General features: G+C 43.2%; 1 protein-coding gene across 7 annotated transcripts in view; it reads left to right on the forward strand.

The window, feature by feature from the left end:
- Window positions 1-20,946, forward strand: part of dysf (dysferlin, limb girdle muscular dystrophy 2B (autosomal recessive)) — a gene marked incomplete at its 3' end in the record, with an annotated part of 130,796 nt that overhangs the window by 83,403 nt on the left and 26,447 nt on the right. For all 7 annotated transcript variants that reach the window (XM_036987169.1, XM_036987171.1, XM_036987173.1 and 4 more), the window contains 7 exon segments: window positions 3,093-3,274; window positions 4,231-4,371; window positions 5,952-5,981; window positions 6,132-6,161; window positions 6,309-6,347; window positions 7,609-7,710; window positions 14,301-14,462. In XM_036987169.1, the coding sequence (XP_036843064.1) occupies window positions 3,093-3,274; window positions 4,231-4,371; window positions 5,952-5,981; window positions 6,132-6,161; window positions 6,309-6,347; window positions 7,609-7,710; window positions 14,301-14,462 (686 nt within the window).

Consider the following 20,946-nt stretch of genomic DNA (forward strand, 5'->3'; position numbering starts at 1 on the left):
CCAATTTTTCAGTTTTTGATTTGTTAAAAAAGTTTAAAATATCCAATAAATGTCGTTCCACTTCATGATTGTGTCCCACTTGTTGTTGATTCTTCACAAAAAAAATACAGTTTTATATCTTTATGTTTGAAGCCTGAAATGTGGCAAAAGGTCGCAAAGTTCAAGGGGGCCGAATACTTTCGCAAGGCACTGTATAGACAGGTGTGTGCCTTTCCAAATCATGTCCAATCAATAGAATTTACCACAGGTGGACTCCAATCAAGTTGTAGAAACATCTCAAGGATGATCAATGGAAACAGGATGCACCTGAGCTCAATTTCAGAGTCTCATAGCAAAGGGTCTGAATACTTATGATAAGATATATATATTTTTTAATACATTTGCAAATATATTTTAATTGTTTTTTTAATTTGACCTTGTGTGTAGATTGATGAATATTTTTATATATTTAATTAACTTTTAGAATAAGGCTGTAACGTAACAAAATGTGTAAAATGGTAAGCGGTCTGAAAACCTTCCGAATGCTGTGTATCCTCCCTTTAAAACCCTGTATCCTCCCTTTAAAACCCTTTATCCTCCCTTTAAAACCCTGCACTGTATCCTCCCTTTAAAACCCTGTATCCTCCCTTAAAACCCTGTATCCTCCCTTTAAAACCCTGCATCCTCCCTTTAAAACCCTGCATCCTCCCTTTAAAACCCTGCATCCTCCCTTTAAAACCCTGCATCCTCCCTTTAAAACCCTGCATCCTCCCTTTAAAACCCTGTATCCTCCCTTTAAAACCCTGCATCCTCCCTTTAAAACCCTGCATCCTCCCTTTAAAACCCTGTATCCTCCCTTTAAAACCCTGTATCCTCCCTTTAAATCCCTGCACTGTATCCTCCCTTTAAAACCCTGTATCCTCCCGTTAAAACCCTGTACACACACACACAGACAGCAGATGGAAGGTTGATGTGTGTTTACCATGAGGTTAGATGGTGTGTGTTTACCATGAGGTTAGATGGTGTGTGGTTACCATGAGGTTAGATGGTGTGTGTTTACCATGAGGTTAGATGGTGTGGGTTTACCATGAGGTTAGATGGTGTGGGTTTACCATGAGGTTAGATGGTGTGTGTGTGTGTTTGCCATGAGGTTAGATGGTGTGTGTGTGTGTTTGCCATGAGGTTAGATGGTGTGTGTTTGTGTGTTTGCCATGAGGTTAGATGGTGTGTGTGTGTGTGTGTGTGTTTGCCATGAGGTTAGATGGTGTGTGTGTGTGTGTTTGCCATGAGGTTAGATGGTGTGTGTGTGTGTGTTTGCCATGAGGTTAGATGGTGTGTGTTTGTGTTTGCCATGAGGTTAGATGGTTTGTGTGTGTGTTTGCCATGAGGTTAGATGGTGTGTGTGTGTGTGTTTGCCATGAGGTTAGATGGTGTGTGTGTGTGTTTGCCATGAGGTTAGATGGTGTGTGTGTGTGTGTTTGCCATGAGGTTAGATGGTGTGTGTGTGTGTGTTTGCCATGAGGTTAGATGGTGTGTGTGTGTGTGTGTTTGCCATGAGGTTAGATGGTTGGTGTGTCTTTGTTTCTAGGTTTTCTACAGGCCATCAGTTCAGAGAGACAATGTTTCCTAAAACATCTAGGTTTTCTACAGAGCCGTACATCTCTCTTTACAACCCCTCCTCCCTCCCTCGTCCCCCTCTCCTCCCCCTCTCCTCCCCCCCTCCTCCCCCTCTCCTCCAGAGCCCGACATTCATTGAAACAAGTAGAACCTAAAACCTAAAATAGTTACTCTGCTGTCTCCAGGAGAAGAGGCAGGAGGAGAACCCTTTGAAGAACCGTTTTTGGTTCTAGGTTATAACCCTTTTAGGTTCCATGCAGAACCCTTTCCACAGAGGGTACTACATGTCCTATGGGGACAGCCAAAGAACCCTTCATTCTAAGAGTCTATACCATAATGTCCTTCCTCCACCACTCCCTGAATCCAACCTGGTTTAAACACCTCCCTCTTTCTCTCCCTCTCTCTCTCTCTCTCTCGCCCCTCCCTCTCTCCCCTCCCTCCCTCTCTCCCCTCCCTCCCTCTCTCCCCCCCTCCCTCTCTCCCCCCTCTCTCTCTCTCTCTCTCTCTCCCCCTCTCTCTCCCACTCCCCCCTCTCTCTCTCTCCCCCTCCCCCCCTCTCTCTCCTTCTCTCTCTCCCTCCCCCTCTCTCTCCTTCTCTCTCCCTCCCCCTCTCTCCCCCTCTCTCTCCCGCTCTCCCCCTCTCTCCCGCTCTCTCCCGCTCTCTCCCTCTCTCTCCCGCTCTCTCCCTCTCTCTCCCGCTCTCTCCCTCTCTCTCCCGCTCTCTCCCTTTCTCTCTTTCTCTCTCTCTCACTCTCTCCCTCTCTCTCTATACCTCCCCTCTCTCCCTCCCTTTCTCTCTCTCCCTGCTCTCCCTCTCTACCTCCCTCTCTCCCTCCCCTCTCTCTCTCCCTGCTCTCCCTCTCTACCTCCCTACTCTCTCTCTCTACCTCCCTCCCCTCTCTCTCTACCTCCCTCCCCTCTCTCTCTCTCCCTGCTCTCCCTCTCTACCTCCCTACTCTCCCTCTCTATCTCCCTCCCCTCTCTCTCTCTACCTCCCTCCCCTCTCTCTCTCTCCCTACTCTCCCTCTCTACCTCCCTACTCTCTCTCTCTCTCTACCTCCCTCCCCCCTCTCTCTCCCTACTCTCCCTCCCTACCTCCCTACTCTCTCTCTACCTCCCTCCCCTCTCTCTCTCCCTACTCTCTCTCTCTACCTCCCTCCCCTCTCTCTCTCCCTACTCTCTCTCTACCTCCCTACTCTCCCTCTCTCTCTCTCCCTACTCTCTCTCTACCTCCCTACTCTCCCTCCCTACCTCCCTACTCTCTCTCTACCTCCCTCCCCTCTCTCTCTCCCTACTCTCTCTCTACCTCCCTCCCCCCTCTCTCTCTCCCTACTTCCCTACTCTCTCTCTACCTCCCTCCCCTCTCTCTCTCCCTACTCTCTCTCTACCTCCCTCCCCTCTCTCTCTCCCCCTACTCTCTCTCTACCTCCCTCCCCTCTCTCTCTCCCTACTCTCTCTCTACCTCCCTCCTCTCTCTCTCTCCCCCTCTCCTCCAGATTCCTATGCCATAGTTTCGTTCCTCCACCAGAGCCAGAAGACTGTGACTGTGCGTAACACGTTGAACCCCACCTGGGACCAGACACTCATCTTCTACGAGGTGGAGGTGTTTGGAGATGCTGATGTGACAGAGAGAAGCCCTCCTAACGTCGTGGTGGAGCTGTACGATCAGGATACATATGTGAGTCCGTCAATATTCATGAATTGACCAATATTTAATTCAAGCGAGCAAGTAAGTAGGCAGACAAGAAAACAGGCAGGTAAGCAGGCAGACAAGCAAGCAGGCAGGTAAGCAGGCAGACAAGCAAGCAGGCAGGTAAGCAGGCAGACAAGCAAACAGGCAGGTAAGCAGGCAGACAATAAAACAGGCAGGTAAGTATATTGACAAGCACACAGGCAGGCAACCAGGCAGGTAAATAGGCAGGCAGGCAACCAGGCAGGTAAGTAGTCAGGCAGGTAAATAGGCAGGCAGGCAACCAGGCAGGTAAGTAGTCAGGCAGGTAAATAGGCAGGCAGGCAACCAGGCAGGTAAGTAGTCAGGCAGGTAAATAGGCAGGCAGGCAACCAGGTAAGTAGTCAGGCAGGTAAGTAGTCAGGCAGGTAAATAGGCAGGCAGGCAACCAGGCAGGTAAGTAGTCAGGCAGGTAAATAGACAGGCAGGCAACCAGGTAAGTAGTCAGGCAGGTAAATAGGCAGGCAGGCAACCAGGCAGGTAAGTAGGCTGATAGGCAGGTAAGTAGTCAGGCAGGTAAATAGGCAGGCAAGCTAACAGGCTAGCAAGCAGGCAGGTAAGTAGATAATCAATCTGATATCTGATTTCATCATGCCTGGGTCTTCCTGTGTGCACCTGTCTTGTCATTCCCCTCCGATCCCATAGGGGGCAGATGTGTTCATGGGTCTTCCTGTGTGCAACTGTCTTGTCATTCCCCTCCTATCCCATAGGGGGCAGATGTGTTCATGGGTCTTCCTGTGTGCAACTGTCTTGTCATTCCCCTCCTATCCCATAGGGGGCAGATGAGTTAATGGGTCTTCCTGTGTGCAACTGTCTTGTCATTCCCCTCCTATCCCATAGGGGGCAGATGAGTTCATGGGTCTTCCTGTGTGTAACTGTCTTGTCATTCCCCTCCTATCCCATAGGGGGCAGATGAGTTCATGGGTCGCTGTGTGTGTCAGCCCTCCACGACTCCCTCCCCTCGTCTGGCCTGGTATCCAATCAGGATGGGAGACAGGAGCGCAGGAGAACTACTGGCTGCCTTCGAACTCATACGACGAGAGAAGGTGTGTCTGTGTGTCTCTGTGTGTCTCTGTGTGTCTCTGTCTGTGTCTCTGTGTGTGTCTCTGTGTGTGTCTGTGTGTGTGTGTGTCTCTGTGTGTGTGTCTGTGTCTCTGTGTGTGTCTGTGTGTGTCTCTGTGTGTGTCTCTGTGTGTTCTCTGTGTGTGTCTCTGTGTGTGTCTCTGTGTGTGTCTGTATCTGCCTGTTTGTATCTGTGTGTGTTCTCTGTCTGTATTTGTGTGTGTGTCTGTATCTGTGTGTGTATCTGTATCTGTGTGTGTGTGTGTGTGTGTGTGTGTGTGTCTGTATCTGTCTGTTTGTGTCTGTGTGTGTTCTCTGTCTGTATTTGTGTGTGTGTCTGTATCTGTGTGTGTATCTGTATCTGTGTGTGTGTGTGTGTGTGTGTGTCTGTAGCTGTGTGTGTCTCTCTGTCTGTATTGGTGTGTGTTCTGTATCTGTCTGTGTGTGTGTGTATCTGTCTGTCTCTCTGTCTGTATCTGTGTGTGTGTGTGTATCTGTCTGTCTCTCTGTCTGTATCTGTGTGTGTGTGTGTGTATCTGTCTGTCTCTCTGTCTGTATCTGTGTGTGTGTGTGTGTATCTGTCTGTCTCTCTGTCTGTATCTGTGTGTGTGTGTGTATCTGTCTGTCTCTCTGTCTGTATCTGTGTGTGTGTGTGTATCTGTCTGTCTCTCTGTCTGTATCTGTGTGTGTGTGTGTGTATCTGTCTGTCTCTCTGTCTGTATCTGTGTGTGTGTGTGTATCTGTCTGTCTCTCTGTTTGTATCTGTGTGTGTGTCTGTATCTGTGTGTATCTGTCTGTCTCTCTGTCATGGTCCTAGCAATGTAGGAAAATATGTCTGTGTCTGCTTTCTGAGTCAGAGAGACAGTTGGAGCACGGATACTATCAGCCGCGTGTGTGTGTGTGTGTGTGTGTGTGTGTGTGTGTGGGTGGGTGTGTGGGTGGGTGGGTGGGTGGGTGGGTGGGGAGGCTGAGTCCCGTATTCTGCTTTTTGATGATCAGAGCTGGACGAGGGGATATTATGACCACATTTCTGTTCTTTCTCTTTTTGTTTCTCTCTCTCTCCTCCCTCTGTCATCTCTCTTTGTTTCTCTCTCTCCATCTCTCTTTGTTTCTCTCTCTCCATCTCTTTTTGTTTCTCTCTCTCCTCCCTCTGTCATCTCTCTCTCTATCTCTTTTTGTTTCTCTCTCTCTCCTCCCTCTGTCATCTCTCTCTCTATCTCTTTTTGTTTCTCTCTCTCTCCTCCCTCTGTCATCTCTCTCTCCATCTCTTTTTGATTCTCTCTCTCTCCTCCTTCTGTCATCTCTCTCTCTCCTCCCTCTATCATCTCTCTCTCTCCTCCCTCTGTCATCTCTCTCTCTCCTCCCTCTGTCATCTCTCTCTCCTCCCTCTGTCATCTCTCTCTCTCCTCCCTCTGTCATCTCTCTCTGTCATCTCTCTGTCATCTCTCTCTCTCTCTCTCTTGTTGTTTCTCTCTCTCTCCTCCCTCTGTCATCTGTCTCTCTCTCTCCTCCCTCTGTCATCTCTCTCTCCTCCCACTGTCATCTTTCTCTCTTGTTCCCAAAGCCCGCTGTTCATCACATCCCTGGACAGGAGGTTAGTCTGATCACCCACACGCGCACGCGCACACACACACACACACACACACACACACACACACACACACACAACACACACACACACACACACACACACACACACACACACATATATATAAATACATGTCTCTCTCTTGCTCTGTAACAGGGAGACATCCCCCCTCACATTATGGATGAGGTAAGAATGACATTTTCTGACATAATAGTTTAAAATCCTATTGTTATGATTTATGAATAACAAGTGCTATGCATCTCTCCGATCCTTCATCTTCCTCCCTCTCTCCTTCATCTTCCTCCCTCTCTCCTTCATCTTCCTCCCTCTCAGGTCTTTCTCACTGGATTCCTCTCAGAAAACCAGCAATGGGTACACACACACACACACGCATGCACGCACGCATACACATGCACGCACGCACGCACGCACGGACACGCGGACACACACAGGGACACGCACATGGACACACACATGGACACACACATGGACACACACATGGACACACACATGGACACACACATGGACACACACATGGACACACACATGGACACACGGAAACGCACGGAGACACACGGACACACACATGGACACATGCACGGATACATGCACACACAAGGACACACACACACACACGGACACACACACACACACGGACACACAGGAAATAGAGTAGCAACACTAACAGAGTTTACTTGTTGCAGTTTGATGCATCTTCCTCAACAACCCTGTCACAATGTGTAGGTCAATGTCTCATCATCACAGTGTTCATCCACTTCATCCTAATCCTTTCTTCTCAAACTCCACTCCGTGTTTTCTCACTGAACCACCTTGTGTTGATTCATCCTAATCCTTTCTTCTCAAACTCCACTCCGTGTTTTCTCACTGAACCATCTTGTGTTGATTCATCCTAATCCTTTCTTCTCAAACTCCACTCCGTGTTTTCTCACTGAACCATCTTGTGTTGATTGCATGGGCAATTTTGAAATGTCCTCCCATTAGTTTTTGACTGAAATACACCACTGCTGAATGTTTGTCTAATCATGTGCTGATGTTTGTCACATTATCATCACGTTATTGTCACGTTGTTGTCATGTTGTTGTCATGTTGTTGTCATGTTGTTGTCATGTTGTCACGTTATCGTCGGTTGTTGTCATGTTGTTGTCATGTTATTGTCATGTAGTCATGTTGTTGTCATGTTGTTGTCATGTTATTGTCATGTAGTCATGTTGTAGTCATGTTGTTGTCATGTTGTTGTCATGTTGTTGTCATGTTATTGTCGGTTGTTGTCATGTTATCGTCGGTTGTTGTCATGTTGTCATGTTATTGTCATAATGTTGTCATGTTATTGTCATGTTATTGTCATGTTGTCATGTTATTGTCATGTTGTCATGTTATTGTCATGTTGTCATGTTATTGTCATGTTGTCATGTTATTGTCATGTTGTCATGTTATTGTCATGTTGTTGTCATGTTATCGTCACTTCATTTGTCCACTAATATTACTTTAATATCAGCATGTTTAAAATACACACTTATCTCAATGTTTCCCCTTCTGGTGTTGTCTCACATTTTGTCCCCTGTGGATGACCTCACGCCTCTGACCCATCCCTGTCCTGTGTTCTGATTGGCAGCCCAAGGATTCCGACCTGCCGAACCCGCCCCCCCAGAGAGAACCCAACGTCTACATGGTTCCTCAGGGGATCAAACCTGTTCTACAACGTACTGCTGTAGAGGTGCTATTCTACGACAACTGTACAATGCTACTATACTACTGCTAATACTACTACTGTACTATACTACCACTAAAACTACTACTGTACTATACTACCACTAAAACTACTACTGTACTATACTACCACTAAAACTACTACTGTACTATACTACCACTAAAACTACTACTGTACTATACTACCACTAAAACTACTACTGTACTATACTACCACTAAAACTACTACTGTACTATACTACCACTAAAACTACTACTGTACTATACTACCACTAAAACTACTACTGTACTATACTACCGCTAATACTACTACTGTACTATACTACCACTAATACTACTACTGTACTATACTACCACTAAAACTACTACTGTACTATACTACCACTAATACTACTACTGTACTATACTACCACTAAAACTACTACTGTACTATACTACCACTAAAACTACTACTGTACTATACTACCACTAAAACTACTACTGTACTATACTACCGCTAATACTACTACTGTACTATACTACCACTAAAACTACTACTGTACTATACTACCACTAAAACTACTACTGTACTATACTACCGCTAATACTACTACTGTACTATACTACCACTAAAACTACTACTGTACTATACTACCGCTAATACTACTACTGTACTATACTACCACTAAAACTACTACTGTACTATACTACCGCTAATACTACTACTGTACTATACTACCACTAAAACTACTACTGTACTATACTACCGCTAATACTACTACTGTACTATACTACCGCTAATACTACTACTGTACTATACTACTGCTAATACTACTACTGTAACATACTACTACTAATACTGCTACTGTACTATACTACCACTAAAACTACTACTGTACTATACTACTGCTAATACTACTACTGTACCATACTACTACTAATACTACTACTGTACTATACTACCACTAATACTACTACTGTACTATACTACCACTAAAACTACTACTGTACTATACTACTGCTAATACTACTACTGTACTATACTACCACTAATACTACTACTGTACTATACTACCACTAATACTACTACTGTACTATACTACCACTAAAACTACTACTGTACTATACTACCACTAAAACTACTACTGTACTATACTACTACTAATACTACTACTGTACTATACTACTACTAATACTACTACTGTACTATACTACCACTAAAACTACTACTGTACTATACTACTGCTAATACTACTACTGTACTATACTACCACTAATACTACTACTGTACTATACTACCACTAATACTACTACTGTACTATACTACCACTAAAACTACTACTGTACTATACTACCACTAATACTACTACTGTACTATACTACCACTAAAACTACTACTGTACTATACTACCACTAAAACTACTACTGTACTATACTACCACTAAAACTACTACTGTACTATACTACCACTAAAACTACTACTGTACTATACTACCGCTAATACTACTACTGTACTATACTACCACTAAAACTACTACTGTACTATACTACCACTAAAACTACTACTGTACTATACTACCGCTAATACTACTACTGTACTATACTACCACTAAAACTACTACTGTACTATACTACCGCTAATACTACTACTGTACTATACTACCACTAAAACTACTACTGTACTATACTACCGCTAATACTACTACTGTACTATACTACCACTAAAACTACTACTGTACTATACTACCGCTAATACTACTACTGTACTATACTACCACTAAAACTACTACTGTACTATACTACTGCTAATACTACTACTGTACTATACTACCACTAAAACTACTACTGTACTATACTACCGCTAATACTACTACTGTACTATACTACCACTAAAACTACTACTGTACTATACTACCACTAAAACTACTACTGTACTATACTACCACTAATACCACTACTGTACTATACTACCACTAAAACTACTACTGTACTATACTACTTCTAATACTACTACTGTACTATACTACCACTAAAACTACTACTGTACTATACTACCACTAAAACTACTACTGTACTATACTACTGCTAATACTACTACTGTACCATACTACTACTGTACTATACTACCACTAAAACTACTACTGTACTATACTACCGCTAATACTACTACTGTACTATACTACCACTAAAACTACTACTGTACTATACTACTGCTAATACTACTACTGTACTATACTACCACTAAAACTACTACTGTACTATACTACCGCTAAAACTACTACTGTACTATACTACCACTAAAACTACTACTGTACTATACTACTGCTAATACTACTACTGTACTATACTACCACTAAAACTACTACTGTACTATACTACTGCTAATACTACTACTGTACTATACTACCACTAAAACTACTACTGTACTATACTACCGCTAATACTACTACTGTACTATACTACCACTAAAACTACTACTGTACTATACTACTGCTAATACTACTACTGTACTATACTACCACTAAAACTACTACTGTACTATACTACTGCTAATACTACTACTGTACTATACTACCACTAAAACTACTACTGTACTATACTACCGCTAAAACTACTACTGTACCATACTACTACTGTACTATACTACCACTAAAACTACTACTGTACTATACTACTGCTAATACTACTACTGTACCATACTACTACTGTACTATACTACCACTAATACTACTACTGTACCATACTACTACTGTACTATACTACCACTAAAACTACTACTGTACTATACTACTGCTAATACTACTACTGTACCATACTACTACTGTACTATACTACCACTAAAACTACTACTGTACTATACTACCGCTAAAACTACTACTGTACTATACTACTGCTAATACTACTACTGTACCATACTACTACTGTACTATACTACCACTAATACTACTACTGTACCATACTACTACTGTACTATACTACCACTAATACCACTACTGTACTATACTACCGCTAATACTACTACTGTACTATAATACCACTAATACTACTACTGTACCATACTACCACTGTACCATACTACCGCTAATACTACTACTGTATTATACTACCGCTAATACTAGTAATGTACCATACTACTACTGTACCATACTACCGCTAATACTACTACTGTACTATACTACCACTAATACTATTACAGTACCATACTACTACTGTACCATACTACCGCTAATACTACTACTGTACTATACTACCACTAATACTACTACCGTACCATACTACTACTGTACTATACTACTGCTAATACTACTATTGTACGGTGCAACTACTTTTCTATGCTAATATGCTAACACTAATACTACTGCTGTACCATACTACCGCTAATACTACTACTGTACTATACTACTACTGTTCTATACTAACATGCTAACACTAATACTACTACTGTGCTATACTACTACTGTACTATGCTACTGCTAATACTACTACTGTACCATACTACTGTACTATACTACCACTAATACTACTACTGTACCATACTACTACTGTACTATACTACCACTAATACCACTACTGTACTATACTACCGCTAATACTACTACTGTACTATAATACCACTAATACTACTACTGCACCATACTACCACTGTACCATACTACCGCTAATACTACTACTGTATTATACTACCGCTAATACTAGTAATGTACCATACTACTACTGTACCATACTACCGCTAATACTACTACTGTACCATACTACTACTGTACCATACTACCGCTAATACTACTACTGTACTATACTACCACTAATACTACTACCGTACCATACTACTACTGTACTATACTACTGCTAATACTACTATTGTACGGTGCAACTACTTTTCTATGCTGATATGCTAACACTAATACTACTGCTGTACCATACTACCGCTAACACTAGTACTGTACTATACTACTACTGTTCTATACTAATATGCTAACACTAATACTACTACTGTGCTATACTACTACTGTACTATACTGTACTATACTACCACCAATAATACTTCTGTGCTATACTGCTAATCTACTATACTGCTACTAATACGGCTACTGTACTATACTACCACTAATACTTCTACTGTACTATACTGCTACTGTACTATACTGCTGGTACCACTATTGTACTATACAACTACTACTGTACTATACTCCAATTGTATTTTACTATTATACTAATAATAATACTACTACTGCACTATGCTTCTACTGCTGTCATATACTGTTATACTATTACTGCTACTGTAGTACGCCTACTACTAATGCTACTACTGTACTATACTACTATACTACTACTAGTATTACTGCTGTACTATACTACTACTAATACTATACTACCACTAATACTACTGCTGTGCTATACTAATACTAATACTACTGCTGCCATATACTACTATATTACTACAAGTACTACTACTGCCACTGTACTATACTACTACTGCTCTCATATAGCACTATACTGTTACTAATGCTACTACTGTACTACGCTACTGCTAATACTACTACTGTACTATATACTACTACCGCTGTCATATACTACCATTATACACCTACTTGTAACATACTAATATACTATACTACTATGGCGCTATACTACTATAATACTACTAGCACTACTACTGCTGTCTAATAATACTATACTGTCACTAATACTACTACTGTTCTATACTCTACTACCACTATATCACTACTAGTAACCATGCTAATGTACTGTACTACTAGTAATACTACTACTGTGCTCTACTGTACTATACTACTGTACTACTAATACTTCCACTATGCCATACTATAATACTACCGTATTATACTGTCATACTACTACTGTACTATACTGCTACTAATACTACTGCTTTACTATATCGCTATACTACTGCTAATACTACCACGACACTATATTACAACCTCTACTAATACTGTACTATACTACTATACTACTGTATTATACTTCTGCTAATACTCCTGCTGTGCTATACTACTACTGTAATATGACTGCTAAACTACTACTGTACTATACTACTGCTATACTATACTACAACTAATAATACTGCTGTACTACACTGCTACTACCACTACTGTACTATAATATTATATGACTGCTAAACTACTACTGTACTATAATATTATAGTACCAATACTGCTATACTACTGGTACTACTACTAATACTACTATGCTGCTGCTAATACTACTACACTACTGCTACTATACTACTGGTACTACTATACTACTACTGATACTACTATGCTACTATGGGCACTACTATACTGCTGCTAATACTGCTATACTACTACTACCACTACTATACTGCTACTGGTACTACTATACTACTACTGATACTACTATACTACCACTGGTACTACTATACCAGTGCTAATACTACTATACTACTGGTACTACTATATTACTGCTGGTACTACTATACTTGTGCTAATACTACTATACTACTGGTACTACTATACTACTACTTATACTACTACTAATACCACTATACTACTGCTAATTCTACTATACTACTACTGGTTCTACTATACTACTGGTACTAGTATACTACTACTATTCTACTACCAATACTACTACGGGTACTACTGTACCAGTGGTACTACTATACTACTACCACCAATACTGCTATACTACTGCTGGTAGTACTATACTACTGGTACTGCTATACTACTAATACTACCTCTATACTACTGCTAATACTACTATACTGCTACTGGTACTACTATACTACTGCTAATACCACTATACTACTGGTACCACTGCAATACTAATATTAACACTACTATACTCGCACGGGTACTGCTATACTACTACCAATACTACTATGCTACTATGCTACTGCTGGTACTACTATACTACTGTCAATACTGCTATACTACTACTAATACTACTATACTGCTGCTGGTGCTACTATACTACTGGTACTAGTATACGACTGCTATACTACTGCCAATACTACTATACTACTACGGGTACTACTGTACTACTGGCACTACTATACTACTACTAATGCTACTATACTGGTGCTACTATACTACTGGTACTGCTATGCTACTAATAATACTACTATACTTCCATACAGCTGCTGTATTATACTTCAACTGGTAACACTGTTAAAGTACTATACTACTAATAATACTATCGCATTATACTACTATAGTACTGCTACTGTGATATACTATAATACTACCTTATGATACTTATGATACTTATGATATGATACTATACTACTGCTGTACTACACCGCTATACTACTACTGCACTATACTTCTATACCCCTATAATACTTTACTACTATTACTATACTACTACTGCAACATCTACATGGTTCCTCACGGTATCAAACCTGTTCTATATAGGTAACTTAGATACCCTTCTCTCTCTCTCTCTCTCTCTCCATCCATCCCTTTTCCTCTCTCTCTCTCTCTCTTTATCTCTATCTTTATCTCTCTCCCTCTCTCTCCTCTCTCTCTCTCTCTCAATCTCCTTCTCTCTCTCTCTCTCTCTCTCTCTCTCTCTCTCTCTCTCTCTCTCTCTCTCTCTCTCTCTCTCTCCATCCATTCTTTCTCCTCTCCTCCTCTCCAGATCTTGGCATGGGGAGTGCGTAACCTGAAGAGCTTCCAGCTAGCTAGCGTTACCTCTCCCAGCCTGCAGGTGGAATGTGGAGGCATCATGGTTCAGTCCTGCGTCATACGATCTACAAAGAAGAAACCCAACTTCGACATCAACACACTCTTAATAGACGTGGTAAGACCTGGTTCCAAACCCTCCACTAGGCTTTAAACCTTACCCACTACCTTCCTCACTAGTCTCTACACTCCTACCCTTCACCCTAGCCCCTTACACACTACCTTCCTCACTAGCCTCTACACTCCTAAACTTAGTTTGACTGAGAACTAGAATCAACAAGAGACTAATGACCTCCCAGTGTTCGATTACAGGAAATAGTGTTACTCAACAATATGTTCATACAGTATGTAGAATCAGTGTTACTCAACAATATTTTCCTACAGTATGTAGAATCAGTGTTACTCAACAATATGTCACTACAGTATGTCAATTTTATTTTTTATTTCACCTTTATTTAACCAGCTAGGCTAGTTGAGAACAAGTTCTCAATTACAACTGTGATCTGGCCAAGATAAAGCAAAGCTGTGTGACAGACAGCAACACAGAGTTACACATGGAGTAAAACAAACATACAATAATACAATAGGAAAAGTCTAAATACAGTGTGTGCAAATGGCGTGAGGTAAGGCAATAAATAGGTCATAGTAGTTACAATTTAGCAAATTAATACTGGAGTGATAGATGTGCAGATGATAATGTATAAGTAGAGATACTGGTGTGCAAAAGAGCAAAAAAGTAAATAAAAACAATATGGGGATGAGGTAGGTAGATTGGGTGGGCTATTTACAGATGGACTATGTACAGCTGCAGCGATCAGTTAGCTGCTCAGATAGCTGATGCTTCAAGTTAGTGAGGGAGATATAAGTCTCCAACTTCAGCGATTTTTGCAATTCGTTCCAGTCATTGGCAGCAGAAAACTGGAAGGAAAGGCGGCCAAAGGAGATGTTGGCTTTGGGGATGAACAGTGAGATATACCTGCTGGAGCACGTGCTATGGGTGGGTGTTGTTATAGTGACCTGTGAGCTAAGATAAGGCGGAGCTTTACCTAGCAAAGACTTATAGATGACCTGGAGCCAGTGGGTCCAGCAACGAATATATATTGCGAGGGCCAGCCGATGAGAGCATACAGGTCGCAGTGGTGGGTAGTATATGTGGCTTTGGTGACAAAACGGATGGCACTGTGATAGACTGCATCCAGTTTGCTGAGTAGAGTGTTGGATGCTATTTTGTAAATTGCATCGCTGAAATCGAGGAACCGTAGGATAGTAAGTTTCATGAGGGAATGTTTGGCAGCATGAGTGAAGGAAGTTTTGTTGCAAAATAGGAAGCCAATTCTAGATTTAATTTTGGATTGGAGATGTTTAATGTGAGTCTGGAAGGAGAGTTTACAGTCTAGCCAGACACCTAGGTATTTGTAGTTGTCCACATATTCTAAGAATCGTCCAGAGTAGTGATGCTAGTCGGGCGGGCAGCGATCGGTTGTAAAAGCATGCAATTAGTTGTACTTGCGTTTAAGAGCAGTTGGAAGCCATGGAAGGAGAGTTGTAATGGCATTGAAGCTCGTTTGGAGGTTAATTAACAGTGTCCAAAGAAGGGCCAGATGTATACAGAATGGTGTCGTCCTCGTGGAGGTGGATCAGGGAATCACCCATAGCAAGAGCGACATTGTTGATATATGCAGAGAAAAGAGCCCGCCCGAGAAATGAACCTTGTGGCACCCCATAGAGACTGCCAGAGGTCCGGACAACAGGCCCTCCGATTTGACACGTTGAACTCTATCTGAGAAGTAGTTGGTGAACCAGGCGAGGCAGTCATTTGAGAAACCAAGGCTGTTGAGTCTGCCAAAAAGATTATGGTGATTGACAGAGTCGAAAGCCTTGGACAGGTCGATGAAGACGGCTGCACAGTACTGTCTTTTATCGATGGCGGTAAAGATATCGTTTAGTACCTTGAGCGTGGCTGAGGTGCACCCATGAGCAGCTCTGAAACCAGATTGCACAGCAGAGAAGTTACGGTGGGATTCGAAATGGTCGGTGATCGGTTTGTTAACTTGGCTTTCGAAGACCTTAGAAAGGCAGGTCAGGATGGATATACAGTTGAAGTCAGAAGTTTACATACACTAAGTTGACTGTGCCTTTAAACAGCTTGGAAAATTCCAGAAAATGATGTCATGGCTTTAGAAGCCTCTGATAGGCTAATTGACATAATTTGAGTCAATTGGAGGTGCACCTGTGGATGTATTTCAAGGCCTACCATCAAACTCATTGAAACTCACTTTGCTTGACATATTGGGAAAATCAAAAGAAATCAGCCAAGACCTCAGAAAAAAACACCTGAAGGTACCACGTTCATCTGTACAAACAATAGTACGCAAGTATAAACACCATGGGACCACGCAGCCGTCATACCGCTCAGGAAGGAGACGCGTTCTGTCTCCTGGAGATGAACGTACTTTGGTGCGAAAAGTGAAAATCAATCCCAGAACAACCTCAATGGACCTTGTGAAGATGCTGGAGGAAACACGTACAAAAGTATCTATATCCACAGTAAAACGAGTCCTATATCGACATAACCTGCAATAGGTCAGAGAGTGACAAGGTGATGTTCTAGTCTAGAATTTCTATGTTGGTGTGAGTATGGTTCCCAAATGGAGCTGGTGATCGCTGCCTCTAATTGGGGATCTTTTCCCACCTGTGAGATATTGTTTCCTTTTGGTTTAGTGCCTATGTGCGCTACGAACTTCACGTTAATTTATTCTTTGTTGTTTAAAAAAAAAAAAATCTCTATCCACAGTAAAATGAGTCCTATATCGACATAACCTGAAAGGCCGCTCAGCAAGGAAGAAGCCACTGCTCCAGAACTGGCATAAAAACCAAGATTACGGTTTGCAACTGCACATGGGGACAAAGATCGTAGTTTTTGGAGAAATGTCCTCTGGTCTGATGACACAAAAATAGACCTGCTTGGTCATAATGATCATCATTATGTTTGGAGGAAAAAGGAGGAGGCTTGCAAGCCGAAGAACACCATCCCAACTGTAAAGCACGTTGGTGGCAGCATCATGTTGTGGGGGCGCTTTGCTGCAGGAGGGACTGGTGCACTTCACAAAATAGATGGCATCATGAGGGTGGAAGATTATGTGGCTATATTGAAGCAACAGCTAAAGACATCAGTTAAAACTTGGTCGCAAATGGGTCTTCCAAATGGACGATGGCCCCAAGCAGACTTCCAAAGTTGTGGCAAAATGGCTTAAGGACAACAAAGTCAAGGTATTGGAGTGACCATCACAAAGCCCTGACCTCAATCCCATAGAACATGTTTGGGCAGAACTGAAAAAAGCGTGTGCGATCAAGAAGGCCTACAAACCTGACTCAGTTGCACCAGCTCTGTCAGGAGGAATGGGCCAACATTCCCCCAACTTATTGTGGGAAGCTTGTGGAAGGCTACCAGAAACATTTGACCCAAGTTAAACAATTTAAAGGCAATGCTACCAAATACTAACTGAGTGTATGTAAACTTCTGACCCACTGGGAATTTGGTGAAAGAAAGAAAAGCTGAAATAATTAGTTCTCTACTATTATTCTGACATTTCACATTCTTAAAATAAAGTGGTGGTCTTAACTGACCTAAGAAATATACTTTTTACTAGGATTAAATGTCAGGACCTGTGAAAAACTGAATTGAAATGTATTTGGCTAAGTTGTATGTAAACTTCCGACTTCAACTGTGGGTCTAGAGTGTCACCCCCTTTGAAGAGGGGAAGACCACGGTAGCTTTCCAGTCTTTTGGGATCTGGGACGATATGAAAGAGAGGTTGAACAGACTGGTAATAGGGGTTGCAACAATGGCAGTAGATAATTTTAGAAAGAGGGTGTCCAGATTGTCTAGCCCCGCTGATTTGTACGGGTCCAGGCTTTGCAGCTCTTTCAAGAACATCCGCTATCTAGATTTGGGTGAAGGAGAAGCTGGGGAGGTTTAGGCAAGTAGCTATGGGGAGTGCTGAGCTGTTGGCCGGGATTGGGGTAGCCAGGAGGAAAGCATTTGCAAGCCGTCGAGAAATGCTACTTGAAATTCTCGATTATCGCGGATTTATCGGTGGTGACAGTGTTTCCTAGCCTCAGAGCAATGGACGGATGGGAGGAGGTGCTCGTGTTCTCCATGGACTTTACAGTGTCCCAAAACTTTTTGGAATTAGAGCTGCAGGATGCACATTTCTGTTTGAAAAAGCTAGCCTTTGCTTTCCCAACTGACTGCGTGTATTGGTTCCTGACTTCCCTGAAAAGTTGCATATCGCTGGGACTATTCGATTCTAGTGCAGTCTGCCACAGAATGTTTTTTTGTGACAATAGATGTCATCATTCACCAGAACAGAGAGAGAGAGAGATTGAATGTCTATGGGCAACACAGTGCTAAGGTTTTGACCAGAGCCCTGTGTAGAGAATAAGTTGTCATTTGGGACACAGTCCTCATCAGGCAGAGAGACCCACCCTAACAGTCCTCATCAGGCAGAGAGACCCTCCATAACAGTCCTCATCAGGCAGAGAGACCCTCCCTAACAGTCCTCATCAGGCAGAGAGAGGCCCTCCGTAACGGTCCTCATCAGGCAGAGAGATCCTCCATAACAGTCCTCATCAGGCAGAGAGAGACCCTCCATAACAGTCCTCATCAGGCAGAGAGAGACCCTCCGTAACAGTCCTCATCAGGCAGAGAGACCCTCCCTAACAGTCCTCTTCAGGCAGAGAGAGACCCTCCCTAACAGTCCTCATCAGGCAGAGAGACCCTCCGTAACAGTCCTCTTCAGGCAGAGAGAGACCCTCCCTAACAGTCCTCATCAGGCAGAGAGACCCTCCGCAACAGTCCTCATCAGGCAGAGAGAGACCCTCCGTAACGGTCCTCATTCCTCCGGCTCCGTCTCTAACGAGGTCCTCTATGATGTGGTTTCATTCAGAGTTTGATCTTAATCAACTAACCACAATAGACAGACTTCATTCACTCAGTACTTCTAATTTATCAAATCACATTTTATTTGTCACATGCGCCGAAACCAACAATGCAGTTTTAAAAAAATAAATAAATAAGAATAACAAATAATGAAAGAGAATGGTGTAAGGTATCTGTTTGACCAATAGGAATGATCCTGAGGACTTCCAACACCACATGTACAGAGTACAGCCGTACAATTACCGTTGAAACAAGCTAAACTTATTTTAATAAAGGCCATCTCAAAAAAAAGTATCTTATCTGTGCCCTTCTCACTTCATTCTCAGCCAGCAGCACATACTCTGACTCAGTTTGCCCAAAACATCTCCCTCCGAAAGGTCAGGCGTGGTGATGAGGATGCTCGTCCTGGATGAGTCCGCATGGAGCTGTGTAGATAACGTAAACAACATTGTTTAATAACATTTCCAGTCTTAGACATGTGATCACGTGTTCCTGGGCTGGCTGAGCGTACTGATGTTCTGTTTAGACAGTTACACAGCATATCAAATCTGAGGGGGGATCCCTGTCTCCCCTCTCACTCTCAATCCCCGTCTCCCCTCTCACTCTCAATCCCCGTCTCCCCTCTCACTCTCAATCCCTGTCTCCCCTCTTACTCTCAATCCCTGTCTCCCCTCTCACTCTCAATCCCCGTCTCCCCTCTCACTCTCAATCCCCGTCTCACATCTCTCAATCCCTGTCTCCCCTCTCATTCTCAATCCCCGTCTCCCCTCTCATTCTCAATCCCTGTCTCCCCTCTCAATCCCCTCTCACTCTCAATCCCTGTCTCCCTTCTCAATCCCTGTCTCCCCTCTCACTCTCAATCCCTGTCTCCCCTCTCAATCCCCTCTCACTCTCAATCCCTGTCTCCCTTCTCAATCCCTGTCTCCCCTCTAAATCCCCTCTCACTCTCAATCCCTGTCTCCCCTCTCAATCCCTGTCTCCCCTCTCAATCCCCTCTCACTCTCAATCCCTGTCTCCCCTCTCAATCCCTGTCTCCCCTCTCAATCCCTGTCTCCCCTCTCAATCCCTGTCTCCCCTCTCAATCCCCTCTCACTCTCAATCCCCTCTCACTCTCAATCCCTGTCTCCCCTCTCAATCCCTGTCTCCCCTCTCAATCCCCTCTCACTCTCAATCCCTGTCTCCCCTCTCAATCCCTGTCTCTCCTCTCAATCCCTGTCTCCCCTCTCAATCCCTGTCTCCCCTCTCAATCCCCTCTCACTCTCAATCCCTGTCTCCCCTCTCAATCCCTGTCTCCCCTCTCAATCCCTGTCTCCTCTCTCAATTGACCATCTCTTCACCTTGATGTTTCCCACCTCCTCCCCTTCCGCTCTCCTTCTCTCTCCTCCTCTCTCCTTCTCTCCCATCCTCCCTCTTCCTCCCCTCTTCTCCTCCTTCCTCCCCTCTTCTCCTCCCTCCTCCCCTCTTCTCCTCCCTCCTCTCTCCTCCTCTCTCCTTCTCTCCTCCTCCCTCTTCCTCCCTCCTCCTCCCTCTTCCTCCCTCCTCCCCTCTTCTACTCCCTCCTCCCCTCTCCTCCTCCCTCTTCCACCCTCCTCCCCTCTTCCTCCCTCCTCCCCTCTCCTCCTCCCTCCTCCTCTCTCCTCCTCCTCTCTCCTCCTCCCTC

This window comes from Oncorhynchus mykiss, chromosome 9, assembly GCF_013265735.2.
Source record: "Oncorhynchus mykiss isolate Arlee chromosome 9, USDA_OmykA_1.1, whole genome shotgun sequence".
In the NCBI taxonomy this organism is placed as follows: domain Eukaryota; kingdom Metazoa; phylum Chordata; class Actinopteri; order Salmoniformes; family Salmonidae; genus Oncorhynchus; species Oncorhynchus mykiss.